The following is a 20,459-nucleotide window of genomic DNA, read 5'->3' as shown; positions in this document are numbered from 1 at the left end:
AGGATTCCTAGCCTCCGACCTGCTGAAGTAGCCACAGTATTTATATGGCTATACCAGTTCAGTTTCTGATAAATGGTAACCCCCAGAGTGTTGATGGATGGGGTTTCAGTGATGGTAATTTAATTGAACATCAAGGGATGATGGTTGAATTCTCTCTTGCTGGATATGGTCACTGCCTGACACTTGTGTGGAATAATTGTTATTTGCCATTTGTCAGCTCAACCTGGATATTGTCCAGGTCATGCTGAATTTGGGCATGGAGTGCTTTGTTATCTGAAGAGTTACGAATTGTGCTGAACATTGTGCAATCATCAGAGGACATCCACAATTCTGACCTTATGAAGGAAGGAAGGTCGTTGATGAAGCAGCTGAAGATGGTTGGGCCCAGGACAATATCCTGAGGAAATGCTGCAGTGATTCCCTGGAGCTGAGATGACTGACATCCGACAAGTACAACCATCTTCCTTTGTGCTAGTTATGACTCTAGCCAGTGGAGAGTTTTCTTCCTGATTCCCATTTACTTTGGTTTTTCTACCATCAAGAACAAAATGTGTGGGGAAGGCCTTTGGGAATCACACCATTCTAGTTTGAAGGCACTCTGCATTCTTTCCTGGTTGCTATTTCTGCCTCGTGGGATCCCTTGCTAATATTAGCACTGGAGTGCCATCATAGGGAGCGCAGCAATTAAAACTGATGGCTGACTATCATATTGCCAGTGCTGCAGACTATACACGAAGCATGGCCATCACTGGAAGGGAAATAAAATCCAGTATCAGGTGATGAAATGAATTTGGTAAAAATTGTACTACCATAAGAGGTCATTTAGACAAATCAGGCTATGTCAGGGATTGTCATCTGCATAATGGGTACTCTTAATCATACCATTGTCCCCCTAATCCAATATTACTTTATTCCTAATACAAACATAAAGTGCTGGAAAATCTCAGCAGGTCTGGCAGCATCTGTGGAGGGAGAAACAGAGTTAATGTTTCGAATCTGTATGACTCATCTTCATATATAAAAACAAAAAACTGCGGATGCTGGAAATCGAAAACAAGAACAGAATTACTTGGAAGAACTCAGCAGGTCTGGCAGCATCGGCGGAGAAGAAAAGAGCTGACGTTTCGAGTCATCATGATCCTTCAACAGAACTGAGTAATATTAGGAGAGGGGTGAAATATAAGCTGGTTTAAGGTGGGGGGTGGGGGTGGGGGGTGGGAGAAGAGAGTGGGTTGGGGGGGGGGGGGTGGTGTGTGGTTGTAGGGACAAGCAAGCAGTGATAGGAACAGATAATCAAAAGATGTCACAGACAAAGGATCAAAGAAGTGTTGAAGGTGGTGATATTATCTAAACGAATGTACTAATGAAGAATGGATGGCAGGAAACTCAAGGTACAGCTCTAGTGGGGGTGGGGTGGAAAGACTAACAGGGGATAAAAGGTATAGATTTAAAAATAATGGAAATAGGTGGGGAAATAAAAATCTATATAAATTATTGGAAAAAACAAAAGGAAGGGGGAAGTAACGGAAAGGGGGTGGGGATGGAGGAGGGGGTTCATGACTCATCTTCATCTTACATCAAACATCCCATCAAACCTAATCATAAATTCCCTGTTTCAATCAGTAACTCTGTCAATTCATCCCACAGTTTAATGTTCCAATGTGTCACGAAGTTTCTGCTGTTTATCCTAAAGCTCTTCCTTTTAATCGCTCTCTATATCCACTACTTCTACATTCAAGTCTCATTTTTTTTTAACTTCAGTTCCAACCCTTCCTACTTTTAAATATATCTATCAATTTAGACTTGTAAACTCTTCGGATTGAAAACATACCCAAATTTTCAAGTTCTGCTTCATATTTGTGTTCACTGAAATCTGGCACCATCCTAGCCAATCTACTCCATACCTTCACTATTACCCCTAACCTTTCCCTACAGAATGTATCCCATAGCCTCACACAACACTGTCATTCAAGCCACATGAAGATCTGATGTAGATTGAACACAAAATTCCTACATCGATATTCTATACATCTTCCCACAAATCCCAGTATTCCTTTTCTTTCGAATGGTCATGTGAGTCTTAAGTACTGCTTCAAAGCTTTTGATCATTTGACCCTGCCAAGTAACTCTCTTGCCCAACCCCCACATCATCACGCCTTTCTCAATTGAATGTGAGAGGGGATGAATAACCAGGTGAACAGCAGTTGCCAAAGACTCAGGACTTGGCGATTCTCCCCCTTCAACTTGCTCAAATTCTTTTACAAAGTTAGAGCTCTTCCAAAGCATGAGCTGTGCTGCACCAAGAATTTAAAAAGGTATTGTACAAGGTTGCTGCGGAACACCAGTTAATTAATATCGATTTATTTTCAGTTGCTGTTTTCAAAAAGAAGTTATTTGCATAATTGAATGATGACTGAATACGGGTATTTCACCGTTTTCTTGATCTCCACTCGGAATCTCCTCTCGGTCAATGCGTAAATGCAAGTGTTTGTGCATGAGCTGGTGCACATCAGCAGAAATGTAGCTCTGATTGCCAGATAAAGTGAGTTTGAATCTTGGAAATTGACTGCATGTGTGACGCCAACACATATGTGGATTACAGTAATGGGTGCCGACAACACAATGAAACTGCCGGAGATAGTGAAGAGCAGAATGATGGATGTTCTCCTGTTCTTCAGCTCAGGGTCACTGCCAGTTTCCCCATTGCTGCCACTCTTCAGGGCTTTGCGAGATCGACTGGCCACCAAGATATGCTGGGCAGTAAGAGAATTCAACAGCAGCAGCAGGGGAATTGGAAGCAATGTACTTGAGAGGTTGGTAATCCATTGGTGAGCAGTCCATGCCAGCGAAGTAAAATATTCGGTGACAGTGCGGCAGCCCCACTGGACATTGTGAAGCACATAATAGGGCTCATAGCGGAAAGACATGGGAATATTGATCAAAATATTGACCACACATACGGTCGTTATGACCACGATGGCAGTTCTTGCCGTGCAATATGTTGACTTCAGTTCTTGGCAACAAATTGCTATGAAGCGGTCAAAGGTGAACGACATTGTGAACCAGATAGAGAGTTGGATGCTCATCCCTTGCATGAAGGCACTAAAACGACACACGGGAGTGTAGTTCAACAGTGAGTCTGGGAAATAATGCTTGATGATTTCGTTCATAATTACATTGAAGATAAGGACCATTAGGTCTCCCACTGCCATGGCTGACATATAGCGAGTGATTCCTTTGGAAAGACCACATTTTCCTCTGTAGAGAACCGAAAGTGTCATCAGGTTCGCTGGAAGAAATGCAGAATCAGGAAATTTGCCACACATTGAGCCCATTGATACCCTTTTGGAATTCGGGAATTAAGAATCAGGAGATTGTGAGCGATGGGCAGTGGGGTGGCGGCGGCAATTTTAACCTTGTGTGACAGTGTAAGGGTGTGATATCTAATTGGAACATGTTATCTTTGACATGGAAGTTATTGGAAGGGAATATCGGATGTAGTGTACAGTGGGGGACAATTCATTATCACCCAGTTTGACAACATAGCTGATAGCTAAACTGAAGTGTCATGTAGCAAAGTTCGCCATTTCATTGCCGCATATTTTTCACTGGGGTAGCTTTATGGTTTCCTAATAGGAAGCGCTCAATAGATACACATACTGAAACTTGCTGGTTGGGAAGCCCATGGGATGGGAGCGAATGCTGATTTAACACTCCACCCAATATTGCTGGCAAGCAATTGAAGATATCAAAGGGAAAATGGATCATTATCTGAAAAGATTTGCAGAGTTGGGGGACAAGCCAGAGGAGTGGAAATAACTGAGGTCCTCTTGGAGGGAGTCAGCTGGGACACAGGAGGCCGAATGGCCTACTTCTGCACTAGAACAATTCTATGTCACGTATTCCTCCCTCAAGGTTGCACCGAAGTGCTGTCTTGCAGCAGGATCTCAACTCACTGAAATGGGACGCGAACTCCAGGTTTATCCTGGCTGAGAGGCGAGAGGGCTTCAAACTGAGCCACACAGCTCACGGCTAAAAGGAGACATGGGAGAGTCATTTTCATTCACCATCTTCCTTGTAATGTGAAGGGAATGACCGACGCCCAGAGAGATGGAGCCGGGCTAATTCCAATCACATTGAAATGAAATGAGGATGAACATTGGGCAAACTCACCCATGGGCGAGGTTCCATTTCGTTCTTTTACCACCTTGGCAATGGAGGCATAGATTATACTGACGCAAAGACACACAAAAAAGGAAAACACAAGAAAAATGCAATCATGGTTTGCATTTACCTACCAGGAACACCAAGAATTACAAGAATGGGGCAGAAAATTTCTATTGGAAGCTCTTGTCGTGCCAATTTCTGTTAAAATCAGGGAGCGTTGAAATGAGGCATTGCACTGAAACAATCTTGATTTATACATGAGCAATTCCTCCAGTGAGAGAGTGACATCACATAACAGGTCTCATTAGCCATACGCTTTCAAGCAAACAATTTAGTATCTCTCGTCATACATCAATAATTAAGGGAAGCTCTCCAATCCCCACAGAATTGAATACTCTATCTCAGGCTAGGTAATTTCTCGCCTATGAGACTGTTGGAATATTAATAATCTCCATGGCATCAATCTGGCGTTAATGGAACACGGATTGTAAGTGGATCTAACAAGTGGTTGTAGACAACCAAGTTTCATCCCCGTGATGTTACCCACCTCCATCCCTAAAAAAACTAATAATCTCCGGATTACTACCTCAGCCACAAGCTAATTGGCAGTGGGTCAATAAAATTATAGAGGTAAATGTGTGGCTCAAAGATTGGTGTGGGAGAAATTGTTTCAAATTCATAGGACATTGGCACCAGCACTGGGGAAAGAGGGAGCTATTCCATTCGGATGGGCTCCATTTGAATCATGCTGGGGCCAGCGTGCTGCCGAATCGCAGAACTAGGGTTGCATATAGGTTTTCAAACTAAATAATTGGGGGGAGGATGTTGCATGGAAATATAAAAAAATCAAAGTTTAAAGAAAGGGTAAGAGTGCTGTTTACTGATGAGGCTGAGTGTTATCAAACAGTGAAAGGAAGGGGCAGAGTGTGTGATCGCCATATCGCAAGAAAGAATCATATAAGAGTAGGGAAAATTGACAGGAGGGCAAACTTAAAGGCTTTGTATCTGAATGCGCGTAGCATTCAGAATAAAACTAATGAGTTAACAGCACAAATAGAGATAAATAGGTTTGATTTGGTGACGATTACTGAGACGTGGAGAACAGGTTTGGGAGTTGAATATCCAAGGGTACTCTGTTTTGGAAGGATAGGCATGAAGGGAAAGGAGGTGGTGTAGCTTTGTTGGTAAAGGGAGACATCGGTGCTATAGTGAGGAATGATATCGGCACTGGAGAGCAAGACATAGAGCCACTCTGGGTAGGAATAAGAAATAGCAAGTGAAAGAAGTCCCTGGTGAGAGTAATCTATAGGTCTCTAAAGAGTGGTTCAGTAGTAGGACACAGTATAAACCAAGAAATACTGGGGGCATATAAGAAAGGCGCGGCAATAATCATGGGTTATTTCAATATGCATATAGACTGGACTAATGAAATTGCCAAAGGTGGTCTCATAGAGTGTATTAGAGGTTGCTCTTGTAGCAATATGTTGTGGAACCAACCAGGGAGCAGGCTATTCTGTATTTGGTTTTGTGTAATTAATTAATGACCTCATTGTAAAGGATCCTCGAGGGAAGAGTGATCATAGAATGCTAGAATGTCATGTTCAGTTTGAGAGCGAGAAACTTGAGTCCCACACTAGTGTTCTGGAGTTAAACAAAGATCACTACATAGGCATGTGGGCAGATTTGGCCCAAGTGGACTGGGCAGGAAGACTGCAAGGGAGGACAGCTGATGAACATTGGCAGATATTTAAGGAGACATTCAATTCCTCCCGAGTAAAATATATTCCAAAGAGGAAGAAAGATGGTAAGAGGGGGAAAAAACATCCATGGCGAAGCAAGGAAGTTAAACATAACATAAAGGCAAATACTAAGGCATACCAAATTGCAAAGGTCAATGGCAGGCTGGAAGATTGGGAAACGTTTAAAGATCAACAAAGTGTTAACAAAAATGCAATAAAAAGAGCAAAGGTAAATTATAAAAGCAAACTAGTGCAAAATGTAAAAACTGATAACAAAAGCTTCTACAATTATATAAAAGGAAAGAGAGTAGCTAAAGTGAATGTTGGTCCCTTGGAGCATGAGACTAGGGAGTTAATAGTGTGGAAGGCAGAAACGGCAGAGACACCAAATCAATATTTTGCCTTAGGTTTCATGGTGGAGGACACTAGTACCACCCCAATGGTAACAGGTGGTGCAGAGGTTGTAGAGAAGGAGGAACTTAGAGCAACCACCATCACTAGAGAAAAAAATACTGGTCAAAATAATGGGATTAAAGGGTAACAAGTCCCCAGGACCTAATGGGCTACATCCCAGGGTCTTAAAGGAAGAGGCAGTGGAGATAGTGGATGCATTGTGTATAATATTACAAAATTCCCTGGTTTCGCTAAAGATTCCAGTGGATTGGAAAAATGCTAATGCCGTAATTGAAAAAGGGGGGTTGGGGGTTGGTGTCGCGGGGGGTGGGGGTGGGGGGGTGGGGGGGGGGTGGGTGTGTGTGTGGGAAGGAGGAGGCGGAAAATAGGAAACTATTGACCAGTTAGTTTAACATCTGTCATTGCAAAATTGTTGGAATCCATTGTTAAGGAAGTAGTTATGGGGCATTTGGAAAACATAATGCAATCCATCAGAGTCAGCATGGCTTTATGAAGAGTAAATCATGTTTGACTAATTTGCTAGAGTTCTTTGAAGATGTGACACCAAAGTGGATAATGGGGATCCTGTAAATCTGGACTTCCAGAAGGCCTTTGTTAAGGTGCCACACAAAATAGTAATACACATGATAAGGTCACACAGATTTAGGGATAATATTGTAGCTTGGATAGAGCATTGGCTAACCTCCAGAAAGCAGAGAGTCGGGATAAATGGGCCTTTTCCTGGGTGGCAAGCTGCAACTGGTGGGGTGCCACAGGGTTTGGTCCTTGGGCCACAAACATTTACAACCATTTTTTAATGATTTGGATTGAGGGATGGAAGGTACTGTAGCTAAATTAGCAGATGACCTCAAAATAGGTGGGAAAGTAAGTTGCAATGAAGAAATAAGAAATTTACAAATGGATATGGGCAGGGTAGGCGAATGGGCCAAAATTTGGCAGATGGAGTATAACGTGGATAATTATGAGGTTATCCATTTTGGTCGGAAGAATGAAAAGACGAATTATAACATAAATTGAGAGAAACTTCAGAATGCTTCAGTGCAGATGGGCCTGGGTGTCCTTGTGCATGATTCGCTTAAAGCTCGTATGCAGGTACAGCAGATTAATAAGGAAGGCAATTGGAATTTTGCCATTTATTGCGAAAGGAATAGAATATTAAAATAGGGTTGTTGCAACTGTACAAGGCATTGGTGAGACTGCACCTGGAGTACTGTGCACAGTTTTGGTCTCCTTACTTGTGGAAGGATGGAGTAGCATTGGAGGTGGTTCAGAGGAAGTTCAATAGATTGACTCCAGACATGCGAGGCTTGTCTTATGAGGAGAGATTGAGCAATTTAGGCCAATACTCGCGAGGCTTTAGAAAGATGAGAGGAGATCAAATTGAAGTACATAAGATGCTAAAGGGGATAGGCAAAGAAGACGTGGAGTAGATGTTTCCACTTGTGGGGCATTCTAGAACGAGAAGCCAAAGTTTTAGGCTAAGGGGTGGTAGACTTTAATCAGAGATGTGGATGAATTACTTTTCTCAAAGGGTCGTGAATCTGTGGAATTCACTGCCTTAGAGCGCAGTGGATGACGGGATGCTGAACAAATTTAAGGAGGAGATAGATTTTGAATTAGTAACGGGTTGAAAGGTTATGGGGAGACGGTGGGAAATTGTAGCTGAGGCCGAAATGAGATCAGGCATGATCGTATTGAATGGCGGGACTGGCTTGAGGGGCTGAATTGCCTACTCCCGCTCGTAGTTTTTATTTTCTTATGTTCTTTCATCAGCGCGTCAAATGCTGAAAACCTTGACCATGACTTTGATATGACCAGGGGCAACGAGGGCAATTCTGACATGAGACAAAAGCTTAGGACAGCTGATGTTGCCTAATGGATCCTTGGAGCGCCTCTCCCACTTTTGTTTCCATCGACTTGGATGCGAGCACACATCATGAGGGGTTCCTGACGAGTGGCCAGGCTGTCATCATAGCTTTTACATTATGGTCCAATGCTAAAATTAGGGCAATTCGTCTGGGCATGGTCCTGCTATCCACCTTCCAGGAACTTCAGCCAGCAACCCTTCCTGTCTCTATCCCCGCCCAAAATCCCAGCTCTCCTCCGTTTCTTCAAGGTGTAGCCATCCCCCAGTTGGTCGCCACAGAGCAGGACCCTGGGACAGGCAGCCAGCATCACCTGGAGGAGAGTGCGAGAGGAAGACCCTGGGGCAGGCATTCAGCATCACCTGGAGAAGAGTACCAGAGAAGGACTCTGGGACAGGCAGTCAGCAGCACCTGGAGGAGAGTGCAAGAGGACGGCCGTGGAACAGGCAGTCAGCAGCAGCGAGTGGAAATTGTGAGAGGAGAACCTTGGGACAGGCAGTCCACAGTTCCTGGAGCCAAGCAGAGGGGATATAAAAACAGCACGAGAAGCGATTAGGTTTCGAGAGCAGAGGTGACTGAAGGAGTTCAGTGTGGAGGGAGGAGGAGCTTCTTTCCTTTTTAACCTTCCCTCAGAAAGAAGAGAGGCTGCCTTAGTAAGTAGAACCCGGTGAGTAAATTGAAATATTGTAACATTTTCAAACTAGCAGCTGTACTTGGATTTGACTGAGAACCGCCTGAGGAATAAGGGAAATTTAGGGCCAATACAATAAAATGATATTAAAAAATCCAAAATAGAATAAAATCAACCTAAGGGAAGGAGAGTTAAGACATGGCAGGTCAGCTCAGTCAAGTGGAATGCGTGTTCTGAAATATGTTTGAAGTCAACGACGATACCTGTGTCCTGGATGACTACATGTGCAGGAAGTGCTGTTCAGGTGCAGTAACTTGAGCTCCGGATTTCAGATCTCGAGCGGTGGCTGGAGCCATTGTGGCACATTCGCGAGGCTGAGAGCTATGGGGAGGTGGTCACGCCACAGCTTAATGGCCTGGAGACAGAGAGGAAATTGCTGACCACCAGGCAGTGGAAGAGAAGTAGGCAGGTAGTACAGGAGTCTCCTGGGGCCCTGCTCACAAATCGTTTTCCATTTTGGAAGCTGATGAGGGTGCTTGTTCCTCAGAGGTGTGCAGTCAGAGCCAAATTTTTGACACCTCGAGCGGATCAGCAGCACATGGTGGGAGGGCGAAGGAAGAAAGTGCAATAGTGATAGGTGATTCATTGGTTAAAGGGAGCAGGCAGGCGTTTCTGTGGCCATAGTCGTGACTCCAGGATGGTATGTTGCCTCTCTGGTGCGAGAGCCAAGGATGTCACAGAGCGGCTGCAGGACATTCCTCTTGGGGAGCATGGTCAGCCAGAGGTCGTAGTCCATAATGGTACCAATGACTTTAGGAGGAAGGGGGATGAGGTCCTGCGATCTGAATTTACGGTGCTAGGTCAGAAATTAGCTTGCAGGACCTCAAATTTAGTAATATCAAGATTACTCCCATTGCCACGTGCCAGTTGGTACAGAAATAGAAGGATCAGACATATGAATACATGGTTGGAAGGATGGTGCAGGGAAGAGGGCTTTACATTGTAGGGACACTGGGACTGGCTCTGGGGGAGGTGGCGCCTGCACAAGTTGGACCAGTTGCACATGAACAGAGCTGGGACTGAGTTGCTAGCGCTTTTGGGGGTGCTTTCAACTAACTCAGCAGGGTTGAGGGAACCAAGAGAAAACACTAAAGAGGAATACGAGGGTGCACAAAATACTGGGAGGGACAGATATCACTACTATAGAGAATAGTAAGTTCCGTAAAGTCAGGGTTAGGGAGAAAGTATCAAAATCTAAATCGGGATACTATGCATGTATGTGAATGCACGGAGTATAGTAAATAAGACAAGGGAATTGCAGACACATACTGCCATGTGGAAATATGATGTTGTGGCGATAACAGAGACCTGGCTCAATGAAGGTGAGAATTGGGTGTTAAATATTGCTGGTTACAAGGTGTTCAGAAATGATAGAAAATGAGGAGGGGCAGTGGGCTTGGTTAGGGAATCCGTTGCCGTGCTGGAGAAACAGGATTTCCAAGAGGGTTCAAGGGCAGAATCAATTGTGCTAGAGCTAAGGAGCAAGAAAGGTGCAATTACTTTGCACGGTGTATTCAATAGACCACCGAGGACGACGTGATGAGGACGTAGAAGAACAAATCTGCAGGGAAATTGCAGAGAGATGCAGGCATTGTAGAGTTATTATAATGGGGGACTTCAATTACCCGAATGTAAACTGGGAAAGCGGTAATGTAAATGGCACCGAGGGACAAAAGTTCCTAGATTGTTTTCAGGACAATTTTCAACAGCAGTGTATGTCCAATCCAACAAGAAAAGATGCACTGCTGGACCTGGTTTTCAGAAACGAGATGGGTCAAGTAGGTCAAATGTCAGTAGGGGAAAGATAAGGAGACGGTGCTCATTGTATTGTATATTTTAGGATGATGATAGGAAAGGACGAGAGGCAACGCAAAGCAATGAGAGTGAACTGGACAAGAGCCCACTTCGATGGGGCAATAATGGATCTGGGCCAGTTAGACTGGAATGAAAGATTGTCGGGAAAATCTGTAGCTGAACAATGGGCTACCTTCAAAAATGAATTTGTTCGGGCACCGTTAATGTATATTCCATCAATGGAGAAAGTCAAAGCAAACAAATCCCGAGCTACCTGGGTGAAAAAGGAGATAGAAATTAAGATAAAGAAGAAAAGGTGTGCTTATGACAGTTGTCAGGTGGAAAACACCATTGAGAAACAAAAGGAATACAGTTCTTTCAGAGGGGAGGTGAAAAACAAATAAGTAAAGCAGGGAGGGTTTATGAGAAAAGACTGGCAGGCAACATAAGGGGATTCACAAAGTCTTCTCTAGGCATATAAATAGGAAAAAGGTGGTAAAAGGAGGAGTAGGGCTGATTCGGGATCTAAAAGGAAATTTATGCATGGAGGAAGCGGCAATAGCTTAGGTATTAAATGAAAACTTTGCATCTGTCTTTACCAAGGAGCTGGATACTACCCAGGCCATGGTGAGTAAACTCTGTCACTGGAAGGGGCCAAAATTGATCATGAGCAATCATTGAATAGGCTTTCGGTACTTAAATTTGATAAGGCACTGGGGCCGGATGAGTTGCACCCAAGGATATTGAAGGAAGTGAGAGTTGAAATTGCAGGGGCACTGGCCATATTTTTTCAGTCTTCCCTAGACTCAGGGAAGCTGTCAGAGGACTGGAGAATTGCAAACATTACGCCCTTGTTCAAAAAAGGTTGTAAGAATAAGTCCAGACCCATCCAGGGCTCTGACCAAAATTTTAATTCCTCTCTGGCCATGGGGGAGGCGCCAGAGGACTGGAAAACAGTTAATGTGGTTCCAATGTTTAGGAAGGGTTGCAGAGATAAGCCATGGAGCAACAGGCCAGTGAGCCTCACGTCAGTGGTATGGAAGCTATTGGAGAAAATTCTGAAGGAGAGAATCTATCTCCACTTGGAGAGGCAAGGTTTGATCAGGGATAGTTAGTATGGCTTTGTCAGAGGGAGATCATGCCTAACAAATTTGATTGAATTTTTTGAGGAGGTGACCAGGTGCATAGATGAGGGTCGTGTGGTTGATGTAGTTTATATGGTTTTCAGCAAAGCCGTTGACAAGACCCCGCATGGGAGACTTATAAAGAAGGCAAATGCACGAGGGATACAAGTTAATTTGATAAAGTGGATTGAAAATTGGCTTATTTGTATCAGTCAGTGGGTGATGACAGAAGGATACTTTAGTGATTGGAAGCCAGTGTCCAGTCTGTGATCTGTGCTGGGTCCCCTATTATTCATCATTTATATTAATGACATAGATGACTATGTTGGGGGTAGAATTACTAAATATTCAAATAACACAAAGATTGGCCGGGTGGTTAACAGTGAGTTTGAGTGTCTTGGGCTACAGGAAGAAATAGACGGGGAGGTCAAAAGGGCAGAAAAGTGGCAGATGGAATTTAACCCTGTAAAGTGTGAGGAAATACACTTTGGAAGGAGTAATTTGACAAGTATGTGTTCAATGAAAGGCATGACGCTGGGAAGTTCTGAGGAACAAAGGGACCTTGGCATCTGTGTCCATAAATCTCTGAAGGTGGAGGGGCATGTTAGTGGTTTGGTGAAAAAGGCATATTGAACATGTACCTTTATCAATCAAGGGAAGTGTCCAATGTGCCTTTTATTCAGAGGCTCTCCTTCCACTGCCTTTTGCGGAAGAGCTCCAAAGACTCACAACCCTCAGAGAGAATGTTTTTCTTCATCTCTGTATTTAATGGGCAACCCCTTATTTTTAAACAATGGCCCCGAGTTCTAGATTCTCCCACCAGACAGAAGATCCTCTCCACATCGACCTTGTATACTTAAGAATATTCAAAGGACACTTAACCGTATATATTTTTAACCGATTTCGCTGGACTCTATCCCCCCTTATTTTTGATACTTGTGTGTGTGTGTGTTTGTGTGTGCCTGAATCATTGCATGATCGCCAAATGATTGACATCTCTTTTTTATTATTTTTCTCGGGTTTAGTGGTTGATAAATGTACTCTTTCTTTGTCTCAAAAAATCCTCGTTTCATTGGCTTCTTATTTGCTCACAGCTTAAATCGTTGTGTGTTCATGAAAGGCACTATGTAAGTACAAGTCCACTTTTGCCAACTTGTAATTGAAGCTCCCTTCAGTCCATCAGAGCTTTGCCCGCGTTATATGACAGATGAGGAACTGATGTTCCTCATCATTTGGTTGTAGGTGGCGATCAGAGTCGAGATCCTCGACCTCATATCACCCAAAGCCACAACAGTCAATAATGATGTCTCTCAGGTCCTATTCAGGACTAATTCTTCAGCCCATTTTTCGTAACCGCACATATGTTATTTACCTCAAGTACTGCTGAAGTGGTAAAGATTTCTCATTACTCTGCAGGTAGAATCAAAGAATTTTGTGCTGAATCACAGGAAGGAGCTAAACTCAGCCAGAGCAAGGATTGAACCCTACGTTCATCTGGTCCACGTGCTAGCCGTCCAGCCTCTCGAGCTGACCGCCACAACTCACACCCACCTTCCCCATCTTAACTTTATCTGAAAGAAATTCAGAGCAAAAGATATAGTGTAATTTTCATTCATCTTCATACTGCAATCTTTTTTCTTAATTCCTTCATAGGATGTGGGCATTGCTGTCTGGGCTGGCATTTATTGCCCATCCCTAATTGCCCTTTCGAAGGTGGTGGTGAGCTGCCTTCTTAACCTGCTGCAGTCTATGCAGTGTACGTACAACCAAAATGCTCTTAGGGAAGGAGCTCCAGGAGTTTGATCCAGTGACATTGAAGGAACAGCAATATAGTTCCAAATCAGGATGGTGTGTGACTTGCAAGGGATCTTGCAGGTGGTGATGTTCCCATCTATCTGCTGCCTTTGTTCTTCTAGATGGTCAAGGTTGCAGGTTTGAATTGTGCTGTCGAAGGAGCCTTGGTGAATTCCTGCAGGTGGTACACACTGCTGCTACTGTGCTTCGTTGGTGGAGGGAGTGAATGTTTGTGGGCGGGGTTCCAGTCAAGAGGGCTGCTTTACCCTGTATGGCGTCAACATTTTGCGTGCTGTTGGACCTGCACTCAATCAGGAAAATGACGAACATTCAATCATTATTAGGTTTAAATTGTGCGTTTCAATTAATGCCTGATGGCAGGATCAACTGAAAATTGCCTGAATATGTTACAAAACAGCAAACTCCATGTACCCAATGGTATGACCACAACCGATATTAATTGCTGCGCAAGCAAATTTTAAATACTGGCTACGCACTTTAATCATATCAGCCTCATGAAATTCCACTGATCTTTCTACCAGCACTTCATCTGCCGATTTTTTTTCAAACTGAGTTTTAGTCAGAGGTTTCAGATACTCCACAGAAACTTTTCCACTCCAAGAAAATCCGTTTCAATTGCCAAAGCCATGTTGCAGTCTAACCACATTTGAACACCTCAACACAAAACTCCTGAGTTCAGCGTTCTTCTTATACTCGTATCCCCTGGATTCACAAACTCCTACCCAATCAAGGAACTTTAATAATCCCCCAAAGAGCCCCCAAATCTTTTATTACCACAGCTGCTGTTAGTTGCTGTGCAATGCAAATCCCAGAGGGAAACATGGCTTAACGGCCATAAACTTGTTTTCTGTGTTCTTAAACGGAGCAGAAGACATACCGTTCTCAGCAGTAAGAGGTCCAGTAACAGTTTGGGGATATTAAAAATTAAAGTACAAGTTTTATTAACAGAATGTGGGGAGGTGGTGGCATAGTGGTATTCTCGCTGGACTGGTATTCCAGAGACCCTGTGTAATGCTCTGGAGAGCTGGGTTTGAATACCACCAGGGCAGGTGGTGGAATATGAATCCAATATAAATCTGGAATTAAAAGCCTGATGATGACCATGAAACCATTGCTGAGTTTTGTAAAAATCACCTGGACCACTAATGTAATCTGCCATCCTTACATGGTCTGGCCCACATGTGGCTCCAAACGCGCAGTAATGAGGTTGACACTTAGAATACCCCCTGGACATGGGCAATAAATGCTGGCCTAGCCCATGAACAAAATAAAATACAATAATTAACAGTAATAAAATAAAACTTAAGTGCACAAGATTGCAATTAATGTTAGCCTTACAGAACATTCCACCCCAAAACACTCCACTGGGTCAATGCGAAAGATAAACATCTTCCAGGCAACACTCCAACGAAATCCAGTAAAAATTACACTAGGAAACCTGCTGAAGCTTCATTAAAGATGCACATCATGACCATTACCCTGTTGTACTCTGCGGTGGAATGCACTTCAGAATAAAATTGCTTGCTGCAGTTCAAGACTGGCTTGACTGGATGGGTGATTCAAACAACATCGTCACCCAGCCCAACATTTCAAACAGCTCCTGCCATCTCTTGTTCAACAGCTATATCCAGCTGTCTGCAATAACCCTAATATACCATTTGTTCCACTTTCATCTCTGTTACATTATCCTCACACCTCATTGAATCTCAGGCCCGTCCAAATATAAGATCTTTAATGTTTTCATCTTTTCTTTGCTTTTGGGTCAGTAAAATATAGTATCCTCACGACTGTTTACAAATGGAACTCCTGAAAAATGCAAACATGTTTCTTCCTACCTCTGATTCCCCTCTGATATTCAAACCATCTCTTAAATTATCTAAAAATGCGAATGTTAGATCAAACCTATTTATTTGTACCTCAAACGTAACATCTCTAACCATGTTTCAAATCCCCCAGGCAATCTGACACCTATCATACTCTTCCCAGCTCAATTAAATCACACACACACACACACACACACACACACACACACACACGCACTCACACACACACAAACAAAGACGCCCAGCTTTCTTTACAGAATAACACAATATTCCACAAAATATTTTTAAAATAGCATGCATTCTCACACCACATTGCTTATATTCCTTGACAAGTTTGGCTAACACAAGCCAGTCAATCGATGTTCTAAAATTAACAATTTAACCTTTGCAATGAAAAATTGTAGCCCCATGGCACTCTATTTTCTCTATTTGTTAAGACAATGCCCTCTCCTCCCAGTCTCCTCAATAAGGGAAATCTGTTTCTCAACCTACCCTATCAGTTCCCATTCATATTTTGCAAATTTCGAACAACACCGCCCCTCGTCCCTACTCTTAACATCGATTTTAGGTCATATAACCCAACTGTGTGTAATGTATCCTTTTTCTTTCTTCATTTCTTTTTCTCTTTCACCCACCTCCAATTTCCTTCCCCTCTCTGTTAACCTGTGTCAGGGAATGGGAAATTATCCTGATCGAATGTGATTCACAGGTCCTGTACACACGGTTGCATCCAACAACACAATTTTCAATGCCCCCTGGCTCAATAACATTGACCTTTCTGATAACGGAGGTGTTCAGGAAGCTTTCCTCTGTATGGATACTGTGGCACCGGTGTGCAGTTATTGTTGTTAGAAAATGTGTTTATCATGCAAATAAGCATTAAAGAATTAGTGACAGGCAACACCTGTTGGCCTCATGATTCCTTTACATCAGGGTTTGTTCTGCTTAAATATCACTGAGTAATGGATCTATTTCAGCACAATGTGCAGTCCAGTCAATATTTAAGGGATACAATCTGGTTAGCATTGAAGAAGCAGTTGTTGAAGTGAAGGTCCAATTATTTTCTGGTGTGGCGTCTAGGCGGTTGTAACTTCAAGTTAATTAATTTCCTAACTGGAGTTAACAAATATTTAACTACTTTCTTCACCTCCTCTCTGAATTTTCTCTGGGTCATTCCATAAATGCAAGTGTTTATACAGGAGTTCAAGTGCATGAGGAAAACTCCAACCTCCTTGGCGACGTACGTGGCACTTGAGTAACTTTGGACAAAACGATTGTTCAAGATTCGAGTACTGAGGAATGTCGCTGCTATTGTCATCCAGAATAGTATATAACTGCCAGACACAGCGAAGAGTAAGATGATGGATTTTTGCTGATTGTCTATCTCATCATCATTCTGGTCCTGTCCACTGCGCAGTACTTTCAGGGCTCAGCGGACCCGACTAGCCGCAACGATGTTCCTGGCTGTATGCCCATTGAGCAGCAAGATGAGGAAGAAGGGGAGCAGTGTAGTAGAGAGACTGCCAAACCAGGTGAAAGCCACCCATCCCACTGAGGTAAAATAGACTGTTTTGACCTTGCAACCCCACCATACATTGTCAATCATAATCTTGGGCTCATACAACAAGTGGCAGGGGAGGTACTTTATAATGCTGAGCACACACATGGACACAATTACAACAACTGCAATTCTCTCGGTGCAATATCTGTGTCTCAACTTCTGACAGCAAATGCTGATGAAACGGTCAAAGGTGCACGATATTGTTAACCAGACAGAGTAATCCAGAGTAACGATTTTCAGGCAGGCATGTGAAGGCCAGATTGAAGATTGGGATACGAATAGGGAAAATGGTAAGCAAGCATTTGTTGTAGCAGCACATGGAAGATTATTATCAGCAGGTTTGAAATTGCCATCGCCACCATGTAACGCGTGATTCCCTTGGAGAGACCACACTTTCCCTGGGACAGGTTCACAGCTGTCAGCAGGGTCGCTGTAGGACATTGGACACAAGAAAATAATTAATACAATGGATAAAACATGAGAAAATAGGACCATGTGTAGACCATTTAGCCCCTCAAGAGTTTTCCTCCATTCAAAGAGATCTGGGATGATCTGCAGCTAAATCCATTTTGTCTGCCTTTCCACATATCCTTTAATACCTTTGGTAAGACAAATAAATTTTAGTTTTAAAGTTGCCAATTGTGGAAGAAAGGTCCAAATATCTAACACATTTTGCGTGAATAATTGTTTCCCAATGACAACCCTGAGGAGGCTGCCTCAGCTTTTTAAACAATGCTCCCTCATCCTAAGCTCCTCAACTAGGGGAAGTAGTTTCTTGTAATCTACAGTACCTATCACATTAAGATGCAGGTTTGAGGGAGGTATTCAAAATGATGATGGGTCTGGAACGTGTAGATAGAGAGAAACCGTTCCCATTGCTGAAAAGATCCTGGACAGAGATGCAGAGAATTTATTGAAAGTAATTGGAAAATAAGACTTGAGGAAAAAACTGTTTTATACAGCGAGTGGTCAGGATCTTGAGTGCACTACCTGAGAATGCGATTGAGACAGGCTCAATTGTGCAGTTGAAAGGGAATTGAGTTATTATCTGAAAGGGGATATTCTGAAGGACTTCAGGAAGAAGGAGGGGAAATACACTAAGGGAATCGTTCCTTTAGGGAGTGACCATACACACGAAAGGCTGAACGGCCTCCATCACTGCTGTAGGCATTCGGAGATTCCATTATTCTATGAACTTCAATCAAATCATTCCTTGGCCTTAAAGATTCCAGGGAATACAACCATAGTTTATGTAATCATACATCTTCATTCGAAAGATAGAATTAAATAATGGCTGCATCACCGAAGGGGCCCTTTCAGCCCACTGTGTCTTTGCTAGTTCTCTTCCAGCACAAGTCCCTCTCTCTTCTCTTTCCCATAATCCTGAATTCTCTTCCCCCAAACAGAGAAGAGTTTAATTTACTTAAGGCTGATTTAGACAGATTTTTCATTGGCAAGGGAGTTCAGGGTTATGGGGCTCAGAAAGGTAAGTGGAGTTGACACCACAATCAGATCAGCCATGATCTTATTGAATGGAAGAGCAGGCTTTAAGAGCCGATGGCCTACTCTTGATCCTAAGTCCTTTGTTCCTAGCTCTCTTGCACAGCAATCCGCTCCCTCTGCTCTTTCTCATAATCCTGCCAGTACTTTCTCTCCAGGTGTTCATCCAATTCCCCTTTGAAAGCCATGATTGAATCTGTCTTCATCACACCACCAGGGAGCATCTTGTAGATTGCAACCATGTGTTGCACAAACAAAAAATTTCCTCAAATCCTCTTTGGTTCTTTTCAATTCACCTTAAGTAGACTTTCCTTATAAGATGAAGATATTGAGTTTTTTTTTTCTGACAGAAGGTCAGAAAAAAACATTCCAGTCAATGGAATTCCATTCCTGTGAGACCAGTGGAGAATGGGTCATTGAATTTATACAAGGCTGAGTTAAATTTTTGATTGACAAGGGAATCAAGGGTCATGGGGTTTAAATGGGAAAATGGACTTGAGGCCACAATCAGGTTAATCATGATCTTAGTGAATGGCAGAGAAGGATCGTAATGCCGAATGACCTACTCCTGTTCCGAAGTCCTATGTCCCACTGTTCTCTGGTGTTCAACCCTTCGACCAATGGGAATTGTCTCTCCCTATCTACTCGATACGTCCCCGTCATGAATTTGAACATTTCTATGAAATCTCGTTTCAACTTTCCCTTCTCTAAGGCAAACAGTCCCCACTTCTCCAATCTATCCTCATCCCTGGATCCATTCTCATGCTTCCTAAAATGTGGTGCCCAGAGCTGAAACCTTAAACTGCAGTTGAGGCCGAATTAATGCTTTTAGAAATATTCACAATAACCCCTAAAATAAAGATAAAAAATAATGCAGATGCTGGGAAACTCAGCAGGTCTGGTGGAACAATGTTAACTTTTCGAGTCCGTATGACCCTTCAGAGCTTGTTAATTATAGAAGAACTGCAATGGGGATAGATGCATCATATCTGGTATCAATATCAACAAAATGGCAGATTTGTTTAGAATTCAAAAAATAAGCTATCTCCTTTTGTAACCTAAGCCTCAATTTATAAAGCACCCAGAGCCTGCAAGCCTTATTACCCGCTTTGTCATCCTGCCTCATCAGCTCAATGATTTCTGCGCATATGCTCCCAGTTCCCTCTGATACCGCACTGCTTTTCGAAATATCTGCTTCATTTTGTGTCACCTTCTTCCTCTCCCTCCCAAAATGCATCACTCTGCACATCCCTCCATTATCTTTCATCTGCACACGTTCGTCCATCTCACCAGCTTGTTCTGTGTCCCTGAAGTACCCTCCTCACACTTTTTAAGACTTCCAAGCCACCTGCAAATTTTTGTATTGTGCCCTGCGCACCCGGATCCAAGTTACGAATATGGATGAAGAACATCAGGCCCCAACACCAACCCCCTGGGGAAATCTCACTCGACATTGTCCTCCAGTCTAAAAAGCCTCCACTCAAAATGACAATCTTTCTCCAGTCACCCGGACAACTTCGTATTCACGCTGCCAATGCCCATTTCATTGGCTCAGCTTTCCCTTTCCTGACAAGCCTGTTCCGAGGCACGAAGAAGTACAAATTGTGAGTGGACGCGGCCGCGCGGATCCAGATCAGTCACCCCCACCAGCATTCAGGTCTAGTGCTCTGACCGCCTCTTAGGACGTGCAGTCTAGCATTGGACCCACATCCGAACACTCTGACTCAAGATGAGCATGTCCACCCGGCCATGGTTCATCCGCTGGATGCCAATGTTAAAATGAAGGCTGCCATTTAGTCACGACTTGCCTGGATAGCCAGAGTGCGAAAGCGACCCATTTACTTATTGGCTCAAAGTTGCGCTTAAACGAAGGCTCGCCCCTTACTGGAACGTCAACACAAATGTCACAGAAACAGAGGAAAGCAGTACATGAAAGTGATATCAGAATGCGGGCAACTCGACAGCA

The 20,459-nt window shown here is 43.3% G+C and overlaps 1 protein-coding gene across 1 annotated transcript; it reads right to left on the bottom strand.

Annotated features, from left to right (window-relative positions):
• Positions 1 to 2,390: 2,390 nt before the first annotated feature.
• Positions 2,391 to 3,335, bottom strand: LOC144695525 (putative G-protein coupled receptor 139). The gene has a single exon (XM_078566401.1). It carries the CDS (start codon positions 3,333 to 3,335, stop codon positions 2,391 to 2,393), a length of 945 nt encoding a protein of 314 aa, XP_078422527.1.
• Between the last annotated feature and the right edge of the window lie 17,124 nt (positions 3,336 to 20,459).

Source organism: Cetorhinus maximus, chromosome 21 (genome assembly GCF_964194155.1).
Source record: "Cetorhinus maximus chromosome 21, sCetMax3.hap1.1, whole genome shotgun sequence".
Lineage (NCBI taxonomy): Eukaryota > Metazoa > Chordata > Chondrichthyes > Lamniformes > Cetorhinidae > Cetorhinus > Cetorhinus maximus.
Note: the sequence above shows the minus strand (reverse complement) of the source record. Positions and strands in the feature narration are given on the sequence as shown.

Coding starts and splice junctions, on each gene's coding strand:
- LOC144695525 (XM_078566401.1), bottom strand. CDS start 3,335: ATGGGCTCAATGTGTGGCAAATTTCCTGATTCTGCATTTCTTCCAGCG.